The sequence below is a fragment of the Protopterus annectens genome, chromosome 5.part0, assembly GCF_019279795.1.
Source record: "Protopterus annectens isolate FY-2018-M chromosome 5.part0, PAN1.0, whole genome shotgun sequence".
NCBI lineage: Eukaryota > Metazoa > Chordata > Ceratodontiformes > Protopteridae > Protopterus > Protopterus annectens.
In genome coordinates, this window is record NC_056735.1 from 1,900,463,110 (window position 1) to 1,900,486,553 (window position 23,444).

Genomic DNA, 23,444 nt, shown 5'->3' on the forward strand with positions numbered 1-23,444 from the left:
CCTTTACGCAAAATGTAAAATAATGAAGATAAGTTATTAACAACTATACACAAACACCAAAACACTCGGACAGTACATAAAATACCCCCCAACCTTTAAATCTTTACACTTCAGTTAAAATGTCTGAAAAGCAGTAGATTTTTCTCAAAAAACAGCCCGGGTATTCAAAAATAAGCCCTGCTCTGATATTAATAAAATTGCCAATGCTCTATTGAAAATCAAAAGCACATCAAAAATATTTATAAAGGCAATATATTCTGAGTGGAAGAGTTCTATGGGGACTTATCTGCCAAAATTGAAGCCTACAGCCAACTGTTGCTCCCAGGAAACCTCAGTGCTTTCTACTGAAGTGGCAAGAAAGTACTGAAGATTTCCTATCTCTGCTGATTTTCCCCCCTCTGGGCTGTCTAATCAACAGTCAGAGTGAAATCTGGGAGATACCCCAGCTTTGTGAAGCTAGCTGTTTGTTGCTTCTTGGACAAGAAACAACCCACGTAGCCAAATACCTACTGCAGCAGTGAGAGCAGTGAGAATGATGAACATCTTTTTATTACAGAATAGAAAGAATAACATAACTGATGATCATACATACTTATGTTAAAAGTGTATGCAGGTACATCATCCATGCAATTTTAAAAAATATATACTTGAAAATGTTTATAGACAGCATTTTATGCTCCACATATTATGTCAAAAATGTACAAAGATAACATGAGTTGTTGGAAATGCAAGCTATATCTTAAAGCTGATTGGCAACATTACCTCGTATGAGTGTATATTGCTGAAAGGCTATTCAGATAAAATAAACTTTTTCTTACAGGCTGTATGGTGAGACAAATTTTTGTTGTCAAGAATTATAATATTGTATAATGTTTCTGTTCCTCAACTTCTGAAGAAAAGTCCAATATTACATTTTATGGACTATTTTGGCTGCAGCTAGAAAGACCATTACTAGAAATTTGAAAAATGGCGCTCCTCCACAATTCAATGATTTTTTTTTTACTTCTTCCAAAAGAAACAGTATTAATAGATTTTGACATCAAGAAACAAAATCAATGTCCAGGAATATAATTTCCAATCCTTGGATCAAAGTTAAGTAACAACAGAGACTTGGAACTCTGAAACTGACTGTTGGATGAATTTATTGTATAACTATTTATTTTATATCTTGACCAGCAGTTTTAAACAAAAGTTCAAAAATTACTTCAAAATCTTAATATCTGCATCATGTGAAAATAATGTAAATAGTTGATTGTTTATACTTCTTTGTTGCAACTTGTATGGGAAAAGTATTTTTTACAGTATCTATTGTGATGTTAAAAGGAAACTGTAGTGGATACTACTATTGTGATTTTGCCAACAATAAAAAAAGAAGTTATGTCTTACCATAACATTCCATCTGAGTTGTTGATCTTCTTCCAGTCATCACTGATGGGTTTGATTCCGAGCCCTCAGAACAGAGTCGGCCTTATACCAAGCTCACGTGTACCAAAAACTCTCGAGCTAAGCTGCTACCCCAATGCCCTTCACTCAGTTACCTCAGATCGAGTTTGCATGCAACATATAGAAGAAATAGAAAGTCAGAGAACATCTCTGCCCAGAAACCCTGAAACACCACAAAGACCCAGAAGATCCGCCAGGAGCCTTCGGTGCAGGCCAGTGGGAGGGTGTGATGACTGGAAGAAGATCAACAACTCAGATGGAACGTTATGGTAAGACATAACTTCTTTATCTGAAGTTGTTAATCTTCTTCCTATTCCTCACTGATGGGACAGAATCCCAAGCTACTTGGAGAACCTGGGTGGCCCTTATGGAAGGAAATTCCTGAGAACCATTGAGCCAAAGGCCACTCTTCCCCTGGAGATCAGATCCAATTTGTAATGCTTGATGAAGGTATGAGGTTTAGCCCAAATGGCTGCTGCACAGATGTCATCCATGGAGGCCCTTGAGTGGAAGGCAACAGATACAGTGATAGCCCTAGTTGAGTGAGCATTGATTTGAGCAGGCTTAGAATCATTCGTAAGCGAATATGAGAAGGTAATGCAATCCCTGAGCCATTTTGACAAAGTAACTTTAGATACTGCACACCCATTCTAGGACCAGAAAAGGAAATGAAAAGTTGGTCCGACTTGCAAAAGGACTTAGTTCTGTCTAGGTAGAAACGTAGTTGTCTATGAACATCCAATGAATGCAGGCAGTATTCTCCCTTGTTTGAATAATTTGGAAAGAATACAGGAAGTTCAATGGACTGGTTAACAGAGAAGTCAGAAACCACCTTGGGGAGGAATGATGGATTAGTGCGAAGTGATACTCTGTCCTTATGGAAGATCAGATAGGGGCTCTTGATGCATAAGGCTTGCAACTCAGATATTCGTCTGGCTGAAGTGACCACTACCAAAATCAAGGATTTCTATGACAGGAATTTTAGATCACATGTCGCAACAGGTTCAAAAGGGGGTAGAGAGAGAGACTGGAGAACCCGGGAGAGATTCCATGCCTCCACCGGCTGCCTGTTAGGAGGTCTGCTATGGAAAATTCACTTGAGGAAGATCTTGCAAAGTCGGGTGGAAATAAGCAGGACTCCATCTGAACCATTATAGAAGCTGGAAATAGCTGCTAAATGGACTCGAATGGTGGAAGCTGATGCACCATTGTCAAACAACTCAGAAAGATAGTGAAGAATAGTAGCTACAGGAGTTGAAAACAGATTTAGCATCCGATTATGTGACCAGATAGAGAATCTTTTCCATTTGTCCCTGTAAAGTTTTCTTGTGGATGGTTTATGGGAGGCCAGAATAATATTACGGACAGATGAGAAGAGGATTTACTGCCTGGCAACTAAAGGAAGTGGAGAAGCCAAGCCGTCAGCTTGAGAGTGGATAGATTCGGGGGAGTCAGCCCTTGTGGGTGAGATATGAGGTCCTGATGACTGTCCAGGATCCAAGGAGGTTGTAACAGGTGAGGTCAGAGGAAGGGAACCACACTTGACAAGGCCAGAAAGCGGCAATGAGGATCACTTTGCTTCTCAACCGAATAGCTTTCCTTAAAAAAAGGGGTATCAGAGGTATTGGAGGATAAGCATAAAGGAGATCCGCGGGCCAATCGTGAGTCAAAGCATCTCTCGATGACTCCCCATGAGGGGGAAATAGGTCAAAGTAGCTGCTGCATTTTGTGTTTGAGGGGGAGGCGAAAAGGTCGCAGCATGGCTGGTCCCAACAGCTGAAGATTTCTGCCGTCCCGCTTGGATTGAGAGACCACTTGTGAGGACGGACGATGCATCTGCTCAGCTTGTCCGCAATCATGGTGGAGCTCCCCGGGATATGTGCTGTGATCAGAAAGCGGTTGGAAGCTATCACCCAATACCAGATTCTCATGGCCTCACGACATAGGGGATAGGATTTGGTCCCTCCCTGTTTGTTTATGTACCAGACAATGGACATGTTGTCTGACTGGATAGCAATTGTTCCTGATGGAAGGAGCAGATGGAATGCTTGCAATGCCAATAGCACCGCTCTTAACTCCAGGACACTGATATGCAAGTTGACCTCTATGCTGGACCACGTGTCTTGGACTGACTTTCCCTGGAAGTGGCCCCCCCACCCTATCAGGAAAGCATCGGTGGTCATCGTGGCGCTGGGTTGGGGAGCCTGGAAGGGGCGACACCAAAGATTTTCATCTATACTCATCCACCAGAGAAGATCTTGTTTGCAGGAGTTGGTGATGAGAATCTGTGAACTCAGGGGATGAAGACTGGATATCCACTAGGACAGAAGGAGCCATTGTAGTAGTCTCATATGTAATCTGGCTAGGGGAACAATTGTGATGGCCACCGCCATAGACCCCAGAGCCTAAAGAACTTCCCTTGCAGACACCTTCCTTCGACAGAGTATAACTTGTAGTTGTGCCCTTAATCTCTGAAGCCTGTGAGGGGGAAGAGAGACCAGACTTGTTTGAGTACTGAATACTGCCCCTATAAATTCCAATTGTTGTGTGGGCTGAAGATTGGATTTTTCCAAGTTAATGGTGATACCCAGCAACTCCACTAGTGCTAGAGTGTAGGGGAGGGCCCTGACCAGGAGGCACTTGGTGGGGGCAGATAGGAGCCAATTGTCTAAATACAAAAACACCTGGAATCCATGAAGTCGCAGATGAGCTGTCACCACTGCTAGGCATTTTGTGAACACTCTGGGGGCCGTCGAGAGACCAAATGGCAGGGCTCTGAATTGGTAATGATTGGCTCCCAGCCGGAAGCGAAGGAGACTCCTGGAGCGTGTGTCAATTTTGATGTGGTAATACGCATCCCAGAGGTCTATTGAGCACATCCACACACCATCCCGAATCAATGGGAGGATAGATTGAATTGTGACCATGCAGAATTTTCAGGAAAACCTGGATCTGCACTGGTCTGGGAGGACCTGTTGGATGACTCATTTTTGACATAGCTTTCTTATTTCTGAAGCTGCCTCCTCCCTTTGACTGGGTGGAACATCGGGAAGGGATTTCAAATGTCTTGGGTAAGAGATTAGGGGGATGTGATAACCTCTGGAAATTATTCTCTACACCCACTGATCATTTGTAATAGTGCCAGGCAGCTTGGTTCAGAGAGAAACGAGCCCTGACTGCTTCCAGAGGAAAGCAATTGGGCAATGCTTCAGGAGCGCTGATATGGTCATCCTGAGAAAGAATCCTGGAGTCCTGGTTTGGGGACCCCCTCTGCCCCAAAAGGGGCATCTTCCATTATTGGAACCCCCTCTGCCCTTGGGGGAGTCCTCACCACGTGCCTCACGGAGAGGACCTTGAGACTTTTTTTTGCCACAACTTTCCACTCCTCTGGTTCCCGGAAAAGGAGCGTTGAGGTTTGAAAAACTTAGACCCACAGCAGACAAGGTCTTCCCACCTTGCTTGCACCTGGCTAATGTGTCCTTGACCTTAGAACTGAACAGAGCTGATAGTTTGATAGGGGAGTTTAAAAAGGAAGACTTGAAGGAGTCCGCAAGGTCACAAATGCGCATCCAGGCGTGGCGTCTCATAACTATGCCTGCACCCGTAGCTCTAGCTGCTCCTTCAGTTGTGTGGGACAGCAACCTCATGGATGAGGTGGAAAGTGACTCTAGGGTGGCAAGTTGGGAAGCAGCTTTATCATGTGCCCTGTCCGAAACTTGACCCGCGAGGGTTCCAGAGAGCTCGGTGATGAGATCTCTTTGGAGCCTTGTAAAATGTGCCAAAAAGTTCAGAGACCTGACAGCAAAGATCGCTGAAGCAAAAACTCACTTTCCTAACCTGTCCACTGCCCAGGACTCTCTGTTGGGAGGGTGGACAGCAGGACTTTCCTCTGCAAGGTCCTTTTTCATGGCCACCACCACCACCATGGCATCTACTGGCACACCTCTAGATCAATGGGGCTGATCCTCTGGAGGGGAGAGTATCTTATCTGATCTCCGGGGAATGGCCTCAGCGTTATCGGGATTCTTCCATGCCCACTGCACAATGAGCTTGACTAACTCATTGGCGGGGGGAGGGTCACCCAAGACGTAGAGGGCCGAGAAAGGCCTGCAGGAATACGGATTCCTCCGAGGAAGGGTTGAAGGGCTTCCAGTCACCCCCTCTGCCTCAAAATGTCCAGGATGTCTCCAAATGAGACATCATCAGGGGGTGACCGTGGGAACCCTTCCCCATCATCATAGTACATATCTTCAGTGAGGGACTCCTCTGGGGAGTCCATGTGTTTCCTCTTACATGTCTGTTTCTGAGGGGGTTCTTCGGTGGGTGGATCCAAAGAAGACTCAGAAAGGGAAATACCCTGTACAGGGGTTTCCTGGTTCTTGCAATCTCAGTGTCCTGGGGGGGGGGGGTGGCCTTTGATAGCTGCAGCGCAGAGGGAACAGGTGGTAGGTCCAACATAGGAGGATTGCTCAAAGCAAGCACCCTCTCCAGCACCTGGAAAGCAGGCCTGCCTGAAGAGGAATGGGAGCCTGGAACCAAAGAAGTCAATTTCGGAACCAAAGTCACACCCCGCTCCAAGTGGTCCACTCCTGGAGACAGAGCCTCAAGCAAAACCAGAGCAGAAGTCACCCTCGGACCCGAAGATGGAACCGGTGACACGACTGGAGCCATGTCCGGAACCGAGGGTTCCACCCCACAAGCATGAGATTGAGGAAGGCTGAGTTCCAACGGAACCTCGGACACGGTCATTGTCGGCACCGAGGAAAAGGGTCCTCTCGCAGACATCGGAAATATGAGCCTCAGAACCAAGGGGTCCAAGGAATGAGAATACGTGGGGGTCGCCGAGGCAATGGACCCAAAACCCGTAGTGGGATGGGTTCTAGGAAAGTTTGTAATTCCCATGGCAGTCAGCAGCTGATCAAAGAGGTGCACCACATTCAACTCAGATAGGCTCCTGGTAGACCTTACCAATGCCCCTGAGGGGGAGTCAGGCCGGTCCAAAAAGGGGCTAAAAGCTTGTCTGGCAAATGGATCCATAGACAGGGAGTACTGGGTCTGTGATGTAGTGAAAATTGGCACCGAGGGTTCCAGTTTAGAAACTGGTAAAAGAGGAATAATCGGAGCCAAGAACAGGCTCGGAGCGGAAGTCACAGCTGGAGTGGAGCTCAATAGCAGCTCCGAAGAGGCTGTCGGAACCGAAGTCGTAGCAGAGATGGGGACGCCAGTGCCGAGTTAGAGGCAGGCAAACTGGCCGGAGCCCAAATCACAGTGAGAGCCGTAGTCATCGGTGTTGGGACCGGCATCAATGAGGCGATCATGGCAACTCCCATATGAACCACTGGAGCCAAACTCGGAGCCGAGGTGGTCGGAACTGAGGAGGCGATTCTATGCTCAGAAGAAGTCTTATGAGCCTTATGCTTATGAGGCTTGCCCCTATCACTGGCCGGTGAAGAGGGGTCAGAATGAGGACTTTTTTGTCCACAGATGGAGGGGTTAAGACCTCCGATGCAGAAATAGCCTCAGAGAAAGTAGAAGGAAGCAGGCCTTTGAGAATTAGCTTATTACGTCTTTCATTCAGTGTCCGCTGACTGAAACTGGCATAAATGTCACAGGAAGGTTTCGCCGATAAGTGGGGAACCCCCAAACAATAAACACATTACTCATGCAAATTGCTATTAGGAAGTTTACCATTGCAAGAAGAGCAATGTTTAAACCCCATTGTCCCTTTCTTTTCAGACATATCAACAGTAAACAACACAACGCTTATCTAGAAAGGAAAGTTAGACATAGAAAGGAGGGAAATACCAACAATGGTATTGGGAATACCGCAAGGGTAAAAAGGGCGAATACCAACAATGGTATGAGAAAAGAGATACCCGTGGGTAGAGCTGAGTAAATTATCAGAGAAAAAATAATAGTTTGACAGGAATGAACTCACAAATACTATAAAATTTGAAAAATACAACACTTAGCTGGAGAGCTTGGTGAAACGCTGCTATATGGCTGTGTGGCAAACGAGATCTGGGGTAACTGAGTGAAGGGCATTGTGGGTAGCAGCTTAGCTTGAGAGTTTTTGGTGCATGCGAGCTTGGTATAAGGCTGACTCTCGGAGTCAAACCCATCAGTGATAAATAGGAAGATTAACAACTTCAGATGACAGCTTTGATAAAAAAGATGGAGCAGTTAGTTTTGTTCATATTGAGCTATTACATCATAGCTCATGGCAGCATTGTTATACATTTAGCATATCCAGGATATATTTCTTCAAGTAACATTATTTGTTATGTTTTTTTTAACTTTAATCATTTATCTGCTTATTTTATAGTTTTTCTCTTCTGTATTTGCTATTGCATGTATCTGTATAGTACTTAAATGATTATCAGTTTAAAAAAGATGAAGCTGAAGCTAAATGCAGCTTGTTTCCTCTGTTGATACATTGCCTAGTGTATTTGTAAACACTGTATTTGATCCTGCATTAATGGCTTTGTCATTTTACTGTGTATTGTACAATTTGTTATATGAAACAGAACATTTACCTCGTTTGAAGAACACCTTGCTTTTATCTGAGTAGCATCCTTCCATCTCTCCATTCATTTTCTCATACCTGCTTTATCCTGTTTAGGATCATAGGGAAGCCACGGCCTTTTCAGGCAAGCAGCTAACATAATAAAGAGAACTAATCCCAGAGGACACACTAGCTCATTGCTGGATGTACAGATATGCATGCCCACAAACATTTGAGTAATTTACAGATTCACCAGTTCATCTATTGTCTTATCTGATCATTTTTGGCAAAATTGCAATAACCACACTGATCTGCAAACTGCTTAACACATGTATCCTTGGATTTAATTACTGTCTGCTTTTGGCTTTGGTTATCGTTGAAAGGATCCTTGGGCCAACCGGTTATTTCATTAGCATATAAAACTCCCAAGAGAAACTCCTAGTCAACAAACTAATAAATATTTACAATCAAGTCTTTGAAATACAATAGTTTCAGCAACTTACCTCTGTGCTGCTCTCTCCATCGCTTCTTTACGAGCCTGCTTGCTGCTAAATGTCTTATTTGCAAATATGTCAATCAGTTCAATCCCTGTAGCCAGGGTATCCTGCTCTCTCAGCAAGTAATAATACAAATCTTGATAGAGACCACAGCAAAAGAGCTGAAAATAGATAACAGTCATCTACTTTTGTTTGCTATGGTCACACATAGGAAATATTAAATAAATTGATCTGTCTATATAAACACACACACACACACACACACACACACACACACACACACACACACACACACACACACACACACACACACACACACATTTCGTCTTTTTATACAATCCACTGCCATACAAAAATGTATTTTCCTAGTATGGTGTTACAGAAAGTATGATTACAAGCTAATTAACGAATTCTACAAATGTCTCAGACTTTGCACAAATGTTGTGATTTCCCACACTACCCAAGCAAATCATTTGTTTTTCAGAAAATGGGGTTGCAGTTACTATCACTAAACTAAGTAAAGAACTGCCTGTACAAAATACTTCCTTAAGTGGCATATCTGCATGGGTGATACCACCTGTCAGGATTACCAATTCATATTCACAAACGTCAGTAAACGGACAATTGTTACATTCACAAAATTACATGAAGAAGTCCCCATAAAAAAGAGTCCCCTTTGGCAACCAAATGTATTGAAATTACCAAATCAAAAGAGTTACATTCATAAGCTTTGACATATAGTCACTGTTTTGGTCATTTCTATACATTCATATGCAGGCAGTATACTCTTTTTAAGATCCTGCCATATGACCAGAGATGAGGTGACTGTTCAAGTCAGGAAAACACTGATTTTGCACTCCAAATTCAAGGCCATTTTTGGAATTTAAATATTTAATCAGAATCTGAAAAAAAATCAAATTTAGACTGTTGGCGGCACAACAGTAGTAAAGCAGCTACCACTGCTGCTGCTTCACAGTAGTAGGCCCTCTGGTTTGATTCCAAGCTGAGGTGTCTTCTGTGTAGAATTTGAATTTCTTTCCAGTGCCTGTACAGGTTTTTGCTGCAGCTTTAAATTTTATCCAACATTCCAATAAACACCCAAAAGGTGAACTAACCATCCTATACACTGTCCTTAGATGTGTGGTGTACAGTGTGGGTGACAACCTGCGTGCATTGTGTGATGGATTGGTGTCCCATCCAGGAACTAGCTGCATAACTTACCCCTACTGCCTGCTAAGATAAGTTCTAGCTCTCCTGTAACCCAGGATAGGATGCCATACCCATGCTACCTACTGGGATAAGTTTCAGCTCTCCTGCAACCCCAAAGGGGATAAACTGGGAAAAGGAAAATGAATTAATATTAATAATGTAACAGAGAGTGTTTGGTGTTAACTGGATAGATAATGATTTGAAACTGTTGATAGGTAACAAAGGTGATCTTTACAGTGAAGCTTAAGAGATCACTAAAGCTGCCTGGAATCAATAAAAAGTGTTAACTCTTTCCATTAATATTTGAGTGTTGTGCAATACTTGTAAGACATGGACCAAATATTCTGAAAAGGATGCATAACACTGCGTTTTACCCTTCCCCTTTGTCAGATTTATTGGCCAGTCTCTGAAACAAAGTTTGTTGTTGATATGCACATGCTTAGTTTTGCATTTGGAGCATGTCAATATAAAAAAATAGATATGCTGCAATATCTGTGTACAGGAAATGTCTAATTTGCTGTCATAACATAGACAGTGGTTAACTTATAGTTTTAGCAAACACAATCCATAAAATATATACAACACTGATATGTATAATGATTTGTTTCCTAAGCTAAATAAGCTCATACTTTAGGGAAACCCATAAAGCAACTAATGGCTGCTTTTATTGTGACTAGGTTAGCAAGATGAGCACAACAGTAAAGACTGAGAAGTAATTTTTAGTTGCATAGTAACGACTGCAGTGGGTTAATGTGAGCATTACAAATCAGTAATCTCATTTGTTCTTCTCCTGATTTGTAATGTGAGCATTACAAAGCAGGAAAAGAGCAAACGCCTTACAGATTTACCTTTTGTGAAACCTGGCTAGTAAGGTGACCAGCAAAGAAGATAATAAATAAATGTAAGCACTGAATTATAGTACATACTGCTGTAAGTTAAATCACTATTTATATAATGCAATTAAGTATCAAAAGGAGGCTTACACTGTTTGTTGTCTGCTTCTTGATTATCATGCATACCTACAATTTACATTTAGCATTTGCTGCTACATATTTATTTATTTACATTTATTTATTGCATTTGTTTACTGGGATGGTGCACTGGGCCTAAGTGAGCCCATTTTCAGTGGAGGCCCATGGAGAAAAGCTCCACATATATAACCAGTAGATACAAGAACACACAATACATAATGACATATAATTACAACAGAGTAAATATCAGAAATTGACACTGGTCCATACTATAGACAGTCACAGTGAAAAGAAGATAATATAACAGTATTTCAACTATTATATACATATTTTCACATTTTTATATTACTGTGAATTATTAATATTGAAAGTGAAAGTATCTGATGGGTATTAGTTTTGAGATTAATTGCTACTGGTTTAAGGTATTAGCAGCTGAGATTTGGCAAGATAAATTGAAAGTTCATGCAGTTGTTATGGTAAGATAGTGAGGAAAAGTATATGAGTACTGTAATGGAATCATGAAAGGATAATAGTAGGGGAGATGGGTTTCTAAGGAGGTTTTATTTTGGCACATGTACATGTACAGTGCCATAGAGAAGAAAGATGTTTTCTTAGGGAGGTGTTAAAGAGAACAGGATTGCTGATGGTACTGATTGAAGGTGGGAGGGCATTCCAGAGTTCTGAGACAGTAAGGGAGTACAGCATTGGATCAGCTGAGAGATTTGGTTTGTCACCTTTTAGCAGCAGCTTGTTTTCAGATCTCAGAGGTCTGTTGGGGTGATATGTAGTGAGTAAGGAGAAGAGAGAAGGGCACATGGATGGTTTGTATATAAATGTTAATATTGATATTAAGAGACAGACAGTGACGAGATGAATATTTTGAGTTTGTTACAAATTTGGCAATCTTATTGTAGCATGGGTTGAGTTTGGTTTTCTGAGAGGATTGTATATTGGTGAAGATGGCAGTGCTATAAAGTAGAGATGGAAGCAGAAAGAAAGATGCTAGAGCTTTCTTAGCAGTAAAGTTAAGAAATGGATTGTGCCTATAAAGGATCCCTAGTTTCTTGATGTGTTTTTTTGATGTTGTTATGGATGTGTAGGTCGAATGTCAGATTTTCGTCAATGATGACACCTAGCAGTTTTGTACTTGGAACGACTTCTATGATAGCATTAGGGATTGGACAGATAATTCATTCCTATTGAAAGGAGTGTTTTTTGGGGGATGAATATTAGAAGTTTAGTTTTATTGGGGTTTAGAGCAAGGTGGTTGTTTGCCATCCAAACTTTGGTAGATGTGAAGGCTTCTTGGGTAAGACACTGCAGCTCAGAAATGGATTTAGCCGAGCAGATGACTGTTGAATCATCAGCATATTGGATAACAGTGCCATGGGTAAGAGAAGTACGGAAGTTGTTGATGAATATGCTAAATAGGAGGTGACCTAGTGTTGATCCCTGTGGTACACCTGTAGTTGTCTATAGGAATGGCGAACAGGATTTTGCTATATGGTGGCTTGTTGCCTGTCTGTGAGATAGTTTGAGAACAAGTTCAGGGTGAGGGGTGCAATGCCTAAGTAAGAGAGTTTGGAAAGTAGTAGGGGATGGGAGATTGTATCAAAGGCCTTTGAGAGGTTAAGGAAGAGTGAGGAAACTAAGTGACCGGTGTCGCAAGCTCTATTCACTGTGTCCAGGAAAGATATAAGACCAGTGGAGGTACTATGCCCTGGCCTGAACCCATGCTGAGTAGGGGAGAGGATTTGATTATTAACAAGATAATTGAGAAACTGAGCTTGAACACATTTCTCTATTATTTTGGAGACAGGGGAGAGGATAGCTATTGGTCAGAAGTTAGCGGTATCAGAGTTGTTGCCACCTTTATGTAGAGGAAGAACAAATGCTTTCTTCCAGATGTATGGTATGATGGAGTCCTTAATGGATCTATTAAGGAATATACTAATTGGGTAGGCAATGGAGTTTGTGGATAGTTGTAGAAATTCAGCAGGTAGGTAGTCAGGTGCATTGGTACATGGTTTAAGTTTCTGAAGGAATTTTTTGATAGCGGAGGTAGATATAAGTGTGAATGAGAAGGTAGGTAGTGAGGTATTTAGGCATACTGATGAAAGAGTATTAGAGGGATTGGAGTTTGTTGGTGGGAAGATGGAGGTGAGCTTTGCTATGGTGTCAAATTGTCAATGAAGTTAGTATTAAAGAGAGAGTCTATCTCGGTGGGAGTTTTGTCTGGGTTTGGACAAGAATTATTGTTTGTACCTGGATGAAGTAAGGCGTTGAATTTTTTAGGGTTTTGCTTGTGTTGGTCTTGAAGACTTTGGAAATGTTCTTTTTTATTTTTAATCGCTAGACGTTTTACCTGATTGTGTAATTGTTTATACTGAGTGACATTGGATGGATTTTTTTCTTTTGCCAAGCTTTCCATGCTTTATCTCTAGTGGACATAGTTTGCTTAGTGTGTTTGGTAAGCCAACTGGCATGCTTAACCTTAACTCTTTTTAGACGAGGTGGGGCTACACTATCTATCTAAGATCTTGAGAAATGATGAATTGAAGAATTCAACAGTATCATTGAGAGGGAGATGTTTTAATGGTGTCCAATTCACACTATGCAATATTTCATTAAAGATGGTTGGGGAGAAATGAGATAAGTCTCTGGTATGCTTGACTTGGTGCTGGTTTAAAATAAGGGTCGGCTTAGTATTTGGTAGTGTGCCGGAGGAGGAGATTTTGTTAGGGTCAAATACCAGGATCCAGTCAAGGACTGATTCTTTGTTGTTTTTATAGTTGGTCTGGTGATATTGGTGATTAGCTGTGTATAATTGTATGGGTTAATTCTGTTAGAAGGGTCCTGATTTGAAATGTCATGCCAATTGATGTTAACGTCACCTAAGATGATAGTTTTATTTTTAATACTGGTAGTTGCCCAGGTGAGGATATCTTCAAGTATAGGAATGTTATTACCTGGGGGGGATATATATGACTGTGATACAAAGGTTTTTACAGTTGTTCAGTTTTAGGAAAGCCACTAATAATTCTGCAGTGGAGAATTGTGGTATAGGTTTTATGTACTGAACTACAGTAAAGCTATTTGGATTAATTAAGGCAATGCCACCACCTTAATTTATCACATGTTCTGTGTAATTACATTGCAATACATATGTATTTAAATTGGTGACTTTTTAAGTCATCAAAATAGGTCTGCTTTAACTGTTCATGTCCTAGCTAATTGCAATCCACAGTCTCACGGCTAGTATTTATATATTATGAGTCTGTATGGTTTATATGGGTTGTGCATGATCCTGAGTTGAGTTTGAGCAAGATGTGGGAGGGAGTTGGGCTACCACTCAAACAGGCAGAAAAGTTCAGGGGAGGTAAGTGCAGCAGCAGTGGGGAGAGAGTGGAACTAAATGGAAGTTTTACAAAATGGTTGAGAAAGTTCATGGAGGCAATATAAATAATGTTAAATGAATGTTAAAATAAGGGTATATTGAGTGAAAATATGTTCTGTATTTAGGACACTGATAACATAAATAATGTAAATAATGCAAACAAAAATAAGAGATGTAGTATAAAATATTTTAGAAGGGGAGGTACATGTAATTAGCAAAGGAAGAGGCATACAACAGTCGATGTTCAGGGAAATAGTAGGCAAGACTTTATTTAACAAGTAAACAGGAACAGCCTTGTTAAGACCAGTGACAATGTATACAACTTTATTACCATTTATTGAAAGTCTTGCAACAATACAGGTGTGGCTTCAAAATAAAACATGTGCAATTATATATGTAAAATGGGTGAGAAGCTACTAAAGTAAAGTAAAATAATGGAGTATTAGTTAATGTAGTAAAGAAGAGGTTGAGTAAAATGACAGAAAACTACAAATGGGAAGATTTGAAAAGGCTCAATTTTTATATTTCTTAACAAAACAGGACATACAACTATGTTAGTAAATGTATGGCCACTATGTCATATGAAATAGTCTTACTGAAGGAAGAACTAACAATGGTTGGTATGCCCTTAAACATGGAGAAAAAAATAAGGAATTAGAGAAGAATATCACAGCAAGATGTTCTCCCGTTCGATTCTCGGCTTGGGCTTAGGAGTTCCTTCGGTGTGGAGTCTGCATGTCCTCCCCGTGGTTGGTTAGCGTTCGAAAGACATGTGTGCGTAAATGGGCATGCCTTCATTGAAGGTTGGGTGTTGAGAGGGCACCTCGGTGTTTTGTAAAAAAATCTACTGCCAATCATTAGCGGACCGGAGTTCTGCTGTGGCGACCCCTTACCGGGAAAAAGCCAAAAGACAAACAACAACAAAACTGGAAAGAGATAATTTTGTGGAAAGGATATCAAAGTATTAAGCATGACTTATCTGAGGCAGAGAAACGTGAAGGAGAGTGGGGGATGGTGATCAACAGAATGAAACAAGTGATTAAGGTGTGGATACTTTTCTTATTCTTTTAAAGTAATGGTATTTGCTGAATTTGTAACTGGGCAATGTAAGCTATATTGCTGGGGTTATATGAAGATCCAGAAATAATAAAAATACACATTCTTATTTTATTTTTCTTAGTAGCCCGGTTTTTCTATTTAAATACTATTAAAAGATGCATTTTGTATGAAAAAGTGAGTAAAAGGGGTATGCCTTATTAGCTCAGTAGTGCATCATGCTTTATTGCATACTTATTTATTCTTAGACAGTGGAAGATTATAACTGAGGTAGATTAGGTAGCCACCTGAGGCTCATAGCCAGCCACCCAACTGACTGTCCAACTATCTAAAATACAATAAAATAAAATAAATATATATGTGTTCATTTAGAAAAGCCAACACACTGTACTATAGAAATAGAGAGGAAGCTATTCCCAGTGAATCCACTCAGTTGGTGTTGCTTTGTCATGCATGTCAGATGGAGAATGCCATGCAGCACCACCAGGGCCAGGTACTAACATTCTACCACTGCCAACTAGTACAGACAACTTCAAGTACTGGATAAAACACAACAACAGTATTATGCATTCACTTTACTCCTTATGTGAATACAATCGTAAACTGAATGGCAACTTAGACTTTACTGGTTATATTAGTTACTTTTTAATGTATAACTTTCTTTGGCTTGAAAATGTTTTCATGTTCAATGTTTGCTTTTCTTACCATACTCAGGATGACACTTGTTAAAAAGAAGGCAGGTTATTTTTCTCCAAACTTTATTTTCAACACCACCAACCTGCATAGTAAAATAATAGGTACTAAGTAACAGGAGACCTACCAAAAGTCAAGTGCCACATGAAATACTACCAGCCCAATTACTAATAACATATGGCCAATAGAGTAATGAATGGAGAACTCTGCTCTTAAAACTCCAGTAACCCAAGCTCAAACAGCTGTCAAGATATTAGAAGGATAACATGGTAGAGGTGACCCTTGTCAAATGAGTATAAGGTGCACTTTGTGGCAGTTCTCTACCCAAAGGCCAGGGTTGGTGGCTTGTAGCAAGTCAGCAAAATGAGCAAAAAAGGGGTGAGATTAAGATGGGGGTGGGGAGGATCTTGTAGGTAGGGTATACATGAAAAAAAAAAACAACTCCACCTTGCAGTGTAGTAGTGATGGGTGTAGGTTCTACTATCCAGCTCATATTTACAGAATAACAAGGAAAATGAGCACAACAAAACAGATCCTTCCATGTTTCAATTTCAGCAAATGATGGAAATGAAAAAATACAAAGTAAAACTGACAATCCCTGTAAACTTTTTTTTCTCTCCTCAGTCCACAATATTGTGAATGACTCTCCTATACTTCCCATTTCCCAGATCTTGTCTACAGCTTCCTTGCCAATTTGCTCTCTCATGGAAGCAACAGTCCAGGAAGGCAGAATCAGCACCAAAAATGCACCTGAGACAGATTTTCTGTGATACTCTAAAGTGACCCTTAAGGCACCAAATGTACAGTGGTACCAGCATGTTTCACCACTCATGCATGTAGTGCAGGCCATCTGCCTGTATTCTCAGTCTGATGCAGCCCTGTTGGCAAGTTAATTTCATCTTTGGTGGGCACTGATGCAGTGAAATGGCCTAAATGCCACCCAATATACTTGAGCAATCCTTCACTCAAGCCAATATCAAAGGATGGTGTAATGTGCCATGATTGTGCGACATCATTGCCAGTGCAGTTTATAGGTTAATTTTATTTACCTTGCTGTAATGTGATTTTGATAAATCGTTACTTGTATTTGATCAAAGCATAAACAAGGTGTAGATCAATATGTATATACCTTTAAGAAGCTTTCTAAGGGCTTGCACAAGTGTATAAATATTGAGCACTTGCAAGGCTGACTGCCATTTTGTAGTTAGTTGTTGAGATGTAAGCATATATGTCTATGTAGGTCAGTTAATCAGTCTGTTTATAATTTGTACTGCTGTTATCCATCCTGATGTACTTCTGTGTAATAAAGCATATAAACGAACTACCCCGCCTGTTCATCTTCAATGGGAAACAAGATGAGCGACATAGTGTTAGAATGGGATCCAGAAATTCAGATTCTGGACTGAGTAGGCACTCAATTAAAGGTGGAGGAATACAGAGAGATGGATCAGCCTCACTGCATGTTTAATTCTCAATAAAAACAGGTCAGAAAAACATATTTCAGGTAACAAACTTATTTAAATAATTTCTTATTAGCAGAATACAAAATGAAGCACTCAGAACACTCTAAATGAATTTCTAAGTAAATGAAATGTCCAAAACTGCAACATATACATACAAATATTCAAATAACTACAGAAAATGTTTGAAATAATGTCCAAATTGCATAAAATGAATAAAATAAGGAAAATGACCTCATTTTTGTTTCGAAGCAGCTCATAGCACATACTTTTTTTTACATTAATTAAAGCTATTCCAAATATCTGAAGTATACAAAGAGTTTGGATGAATGTGCAGTGTTACAGTACAGTTATTTTGAAAAATACAGCCATTTCAAAGCATATTTCACACATTTACAGTATTTCAAACAGTTTATTGTGCATTTGAATGTTGTTATAAGTACTGGCTGTGTGTGCATGTTCATACATAATTACAATGGCCATATTTTCAGTGTGTTTGGGCATAATTTGTTGGCATGGCTGACGGATTTTGAAAATCAGCTCCACTTGTTTTTGAAAATAATACTGCAGAAAATTGGAGAGTGTTTGAGTAAGAGTACGATATTTTCATACAAGCAGGATTTTTTGATAAAGATGACTGTACAAAGGCATTTATTCTGCTTAATCTAGCTGGTTCAGAAGTCATTGAAAGGGAGTGTTCATTTGTGTATGCACCTGCTGTATTTACAGGGGAGGGGGAAAATTGTCATATAGTTGTACTGGCTGAGTCAAGGGAAGACCTTGAGTGCTTAAAACGTAAATTTTGAGAAACGTGTAACCCCCAAATTAATATTACAATGGAAAGGCATTTATTTTACTCAAGAGATCAAAGTCCTCGGGAAACTTTTGCAGCATATATAACCAACTTCAGAAACAAGGATAAAATGTGCAGATTTGGTGATTTAAGGGATGAGTTGATAAAAGACAGACTTGTGTGTGGTATTAAAGAAGATGCTGTGAGAAAGATTTTGCTTCATGACAGTGATTAAACTTTGAATAAGGCCATTGAGATTTGTCAGATATATGAGCTGATAGAGAAGCACACAAATATGCTTACAAATGAGAAAAGCATGCTTCCAGTAACGTTTAGTGCTCATGTTGATAGTATACAGCATGTGGTTAGGAGAAACAGGCCCAAGTACATGGCAGCAACTGTGAGTTCTGTAATTCTGGAAATCACAGTCTTAGTAAAGTATGACAGTGAGTCAGCAAACTCAAAGCATGTTCCTTCACTCAGTTTCATATTCAACTGTCATAATTGTGGTGGTAACCATGTGTCTAAAAATGAAAAGTGCTTAGCTTTTAGTCAACAATGCCACAAATGCAATAAGTGGAATCATTTCAAAAGGTTTTGTAAATCAAATAAGGGACATTCTTTTATTAAAAGAGAACATTCAAAGAGACAGGTTGATCAATTAGAAAGCTGTGACCCTATGTTTTATGTTGATGGTGTGTCTGCTTAATGAAACAGTCAATGCAGTAGATTTATGGGCAAAGAATGGAGTATTTTGTTCTGTTTGGATAAATGGAAGACCCACAGAGCTTAAAGTTGACACAGGTTCAAAGTGCAATGTTATGTCAGCAGAAATATTTGCTTGAGTATATGCTGGTGAGAAGCTTGATTTGGCAAAGTGTGCGAAGCTTGTTGCTTATGGTGATGAAGAAATTTAAACCAAAGGTTCAGTGGTGTTTTCATGTTACTCTGCTGGGAAACAGTTATGACTTGCAATTTTACGTGGTCAAAAGGCCTCATCCAGTCATTATTAGACCTCAGAGACAGTTTGAAAATGGGACTACTTTCATTTAATAAGGAAGGCCATCGTGTTAGCTTGAAAGACCACTGTTCTAATTTCACCCAGTCTATTTTTTCCACCTATGCTGATCTTTTCAAAGACAAACTAGTTGTGTACTCCATGAAGTTGGACCCTGAAGTTAGTCCAGTTGTCAGGCCAGCCCGGAAAGTTCCAGTAGCTATACAGAACAGAGTCAAAGCCGAGCTAGATAAAATGGTGCAGGAAGGTGTAATTTGTCCAGTTGATGAACCAAATGAATGGGAATCCTCCATTGTCATTGCTCATAAGAAAAGCTCAGATGATATCAGATTATGTATTGATCCAACAGACTTGAACAAAGCCATGAAAAGGCCTCATCATCGAATGTGTATAACAAGTTGCTGCTCTCATGCCAAATGCCACAGTTTTTTTCTGTCTTAAATGCAAAGAATTCATTTTGGCACATTTTGTTTTATTGAAAATCTTCACTGCTAACCACTTTTAGTACTTCCCTTGGCAAGTACAGATTTTTGAGAATGCCATTTGGGATAAATTCTGCCAGTGAAGTCTTCCATCGTGCAGTGGAGCAAATATTTTCTGGGTATCCGTGTGCTATTATAGTAGATGATATTCTAGTAGGAGGTAATGGTGAAGCTGAGCATGACGGAAACCTCAAGAAATTTCTGGAAGGAACACATGAAGTGAATCTTAAGCTTAATCCTCAGAAATGCAAATTCAGGCTACAATAAGTTACTTATGTTGGTCATTTGTATACCAGTTCAGGCTTATGACCAGATCCTTCAACGCAAACAGCAATTCTTGAGATAGAGATGCCAGCTCCACACAATGTTCAAGCCCTACAACATTTTCTTGGCATGGTTAACTACCTAGGCAAGTTCATTCCAGACTTGAGCCAACTTTTATTACCGCTCAGAGAGCTGATGTGCAAAGATGTATCTTGGTAATTGTTAGAACAACACCAGAGAGCATTTGATGCCCAGAAACAAAGAATCACTAGTCCACCAACTCTCAAATACTATGATGTTCACAAACCAGTTACACTTTCTTGTGATGCTTCTAAATTTGATCTTGGTGCAGTCATTCTTCAAGAGTGTAGACCAGTAGCCTATGTGTCCAGAACTCAGGCCCAAACTGAAATGCACTATGCGCAGATAGAGAAAGAACTTTTGGCAATTGAGTTTGCATGTTCGAAGTTCCATGATTACATTTATGGTAGACCTATCCAGATTTTAACAGATCACCAACCTCTAATCACTATTTTGAGAAAGCCTATACATACAGCTCCTGCCAGTTTGCAATGCATGATTTTGACATTGCAAAAGTATAATTTCAATCTTGTCTATAGGAAAGGCAAACGCCTTTATCTTGCTGATACATTGTCCAGATCACCCAGAAATACCACTGAACACCATGAAAATGAGAAACTTGATTTTGAAGATATGGAAGTGAGAAAGTTTTCTTCCACACTTCTTGATGAACTTAGAAGTCATACAGTCTCAGATCCAGTTCTTCAAAAGCTCAGCCACTTTATCAGTTGAGGATGGCCATCAAAGCAATCTTGTTAATAAGTCACTTTTTTTAGGCAGTATAAAGTGAAAGGGAAAGAGCTTAATTGGAAAGGCTGTTAGCAAAAATATTTAGCTCTACGGAATTTTTTTACTTAAAAAAAATTAAAAAGACACTTAAAGGCTGAGAGCTTGGAGACTGGAGGAGCATAGGAGACAGAAAATGTAAACATGATATATGGACATTATGAAGAAAGTGTAGTGGTTCAAAAGGGAATAACTTGGATACAAGTGTGACAGGTGGATTGAGAAGAATCAAGACAACACTGGACTTGAACCAGAGACTGGTAGTGGGAGATGAAAATGACCAGGATGAAGACCAGCAACATTGAAATTAGTGAATAGATAGAAGACTATAAATCATCAATCACAATTGTGAAACATGGCTTTGAAAGAAAGTGTCAAAGAAAGACTGGAGTTTTGTTGACTTTATTAAACGTGTGGGCGGACTGTAAACCATATACCCCATTTTATGTCATTACTGTTTAAAAGGACACTAAAGGAAAAAGAAGTAACTGTAAGTAGAATAATTTTTGTTCTATTTATTTGTAAAAAAACATTTACGATAAAATAAACTGTGTGATATATTTGTAAAGCAGATTTGTACAGGGTGCAGTCAGAGACATTTTAAATGTGTGGGGATCTTTTCATACACTTCTATATGTTAAAGATATTAAAGTAAACAAGTGATTTGTCTTAGTTGTATGAAATATAGGCTTTACACTATAACAATATAAGAAAGACTGGACAGAAGCAAGTTTATGTTAATATAATGCTGTGATCGTGAATTTCTGGGGTGGGGGGGTAGGTAAAAATTTGCACTGATTGTATTATATCTAGAATTAATATAATAATTTCCCTTGTTCTTACAAGAGTGGATATCTAAATTAATGTCCTTGGCTTAAGCTATAAACAAATTTTTGTAAGTAAATAGACTTGAAAAATAAGGCAAAATAATGAAAGGCATGCAAGTTTTGTGCATCTGCAAAGATATTAACTTTTTCCCATTAGCAAGTATTCTCATTAGGAGGCATGAAGTCTGCATCTATAGCAGGAGTATTCTGTACACTGTGTTCTCAATGAAATTTACAAAGATACTGTCATGCATCTGTAGGGTTGTTGATTGATTTTGTAATCATTCCTGACTAGTTTTACATGAGTCAGGCTGTTTGCAGGTATGGGAAATTAATCCTTAGAGTTCTGAGCAGACTTTGCTGAAGGTGCAATGGCAATCAGTTCAGTAAAATATAGTCTATAATTTTGAGACATCAGAAAGAACGAGTATCCTCAGTGCATAATTTAGTTTTATTCAGAAGTAGATAGTGCACTTTTTCTAAGGGTTAAACATTAAAGTATTCTGGAAGCATGCAAGCTGTTTTTCACATCTAGAAGGGGAATAAAGCTAAGAAAAGAACAGAAAGCAATCAGTGTAATTAGGGTCACAGGCTGTAACGTGCTTTAGCATGCGTAACCTTAATTTTAGATTAAGTGATGCCTGCGAGTACAGCTCTCGATTTGGGGCAATTATTCTTATCTGGAGGGTTAAACTTCATTTCTTGAAAATGTACACAGGTTTTGTATTAGTTTTAAGTTAACAGAGGATGGGTCTGTTCTTAAAATGTACTTTTTGCAGATTTTCGTTAAAGCAAGAAGTCTTGAAAATGTGACATAGGTTCAAATGGAGATGAGAATAAATCTCTGTATTAAAGATCAGCCTGCCAAACAGTGCATGCATATAAAACAAACTTTGGAAATACACATTGAAACAAACTGTCATGTATATAATTTTTAACATAACAACTCCTCTATCCATGCTGTTTTGGAATATAAATGGCTTTACATGTACAGACATAAATGAAATAGTATTAAATTGTGTTAAGAAATAAATAAGTGCATTTGGAAATAAATGAGCATGTGAATTTCACAAGGAAAGGATTTCAGGATGGATATTCAGCAGGTATCAAGGACAAAAGAAAAGGTAAGTAATAATACTTGTTGCAGGTGGAAGTTCAATAGTGACAGAGGAGGGAAAAAAGATGGGACAATATAACAAAAGAGGGCACACTTATGAAGACATTTATGAAAATATTTGGTGTGAAAGACATAAATTCATCAGCAGGAGCTCACACAATTTACATATTATTCCCCAAGTTACAATAATTGGGCTAGACTAGATGGACTTTATATTTTACAGAAGCATGTGCATTTAATTGAAAATGTTGACACACATATAATAATTGTTTCAGATCACACACCAATAAAAATGAAGATAAAAATACAGGGTAATGAAGTGAAATGAGACACTGGGACCTTCCCAATTACATATTAAAAGGGAGAAATTCAAGGAATGGGTAGTGGAAATTATTTGAGAGTTAATAGAGAAGATAGAAACTTCAGATGGCATAGCTAGTGAGCAGGGATACAATGAAAATGGAGTTGAAAAATATGATAGAAATAAAAGAGAAAGAGATATAGTTAAGAAGTAACAGGAAATATTTAGAGTGCTGACAAAAGTTAAGGTATTGTAGAAAAAAGGGGGAATCTCACAGAACAAGAAGAGAAACAACTGTAAAGTGCTGAAGAGAAAATAAGAGAGCGTTTGGATAATATGCAAGAGTTTAGAAAGATTCCTATACTGCTGCAACTCTTTTTCGATAACTACTCCAGAGCACAAAAAATTAGCACAACAGTTTAAGCAACAGAAAGTAGAAAGGCTTGCCACCAAACGTAGGAGCCTATGATAAGAAAAATAACCAGAGTCCCTACAGTTATATTACAGATATTTCAGAAGTTTATGCAAATATGTGTAAAATTAG

At 39.5% G+C, this 23,444-nt stretch overlaps 1 protein-coding gene across 1 annotated transcript in view; it reads right to left on the reverse strand.

Moving 5' to 3' along the window:
• ERICH6B (glutamate rich 6B) overlaps positions 1-23,444 on the reverse strand; it is a 701,186-nt gene that overhangs the window by 512,581 nt on the left and 165,161 nt on the right. The window contains exon 4 of the mRNA XM_044072050.1: positions 8,452-8,606. Coding sequence (XP_043927985.1) covers positions 8,452-8,606 — 155 coding nt within the window. The remainder of the gene's footprint in view (positions 1-8,451; positions 8,607-23,444) is intronic.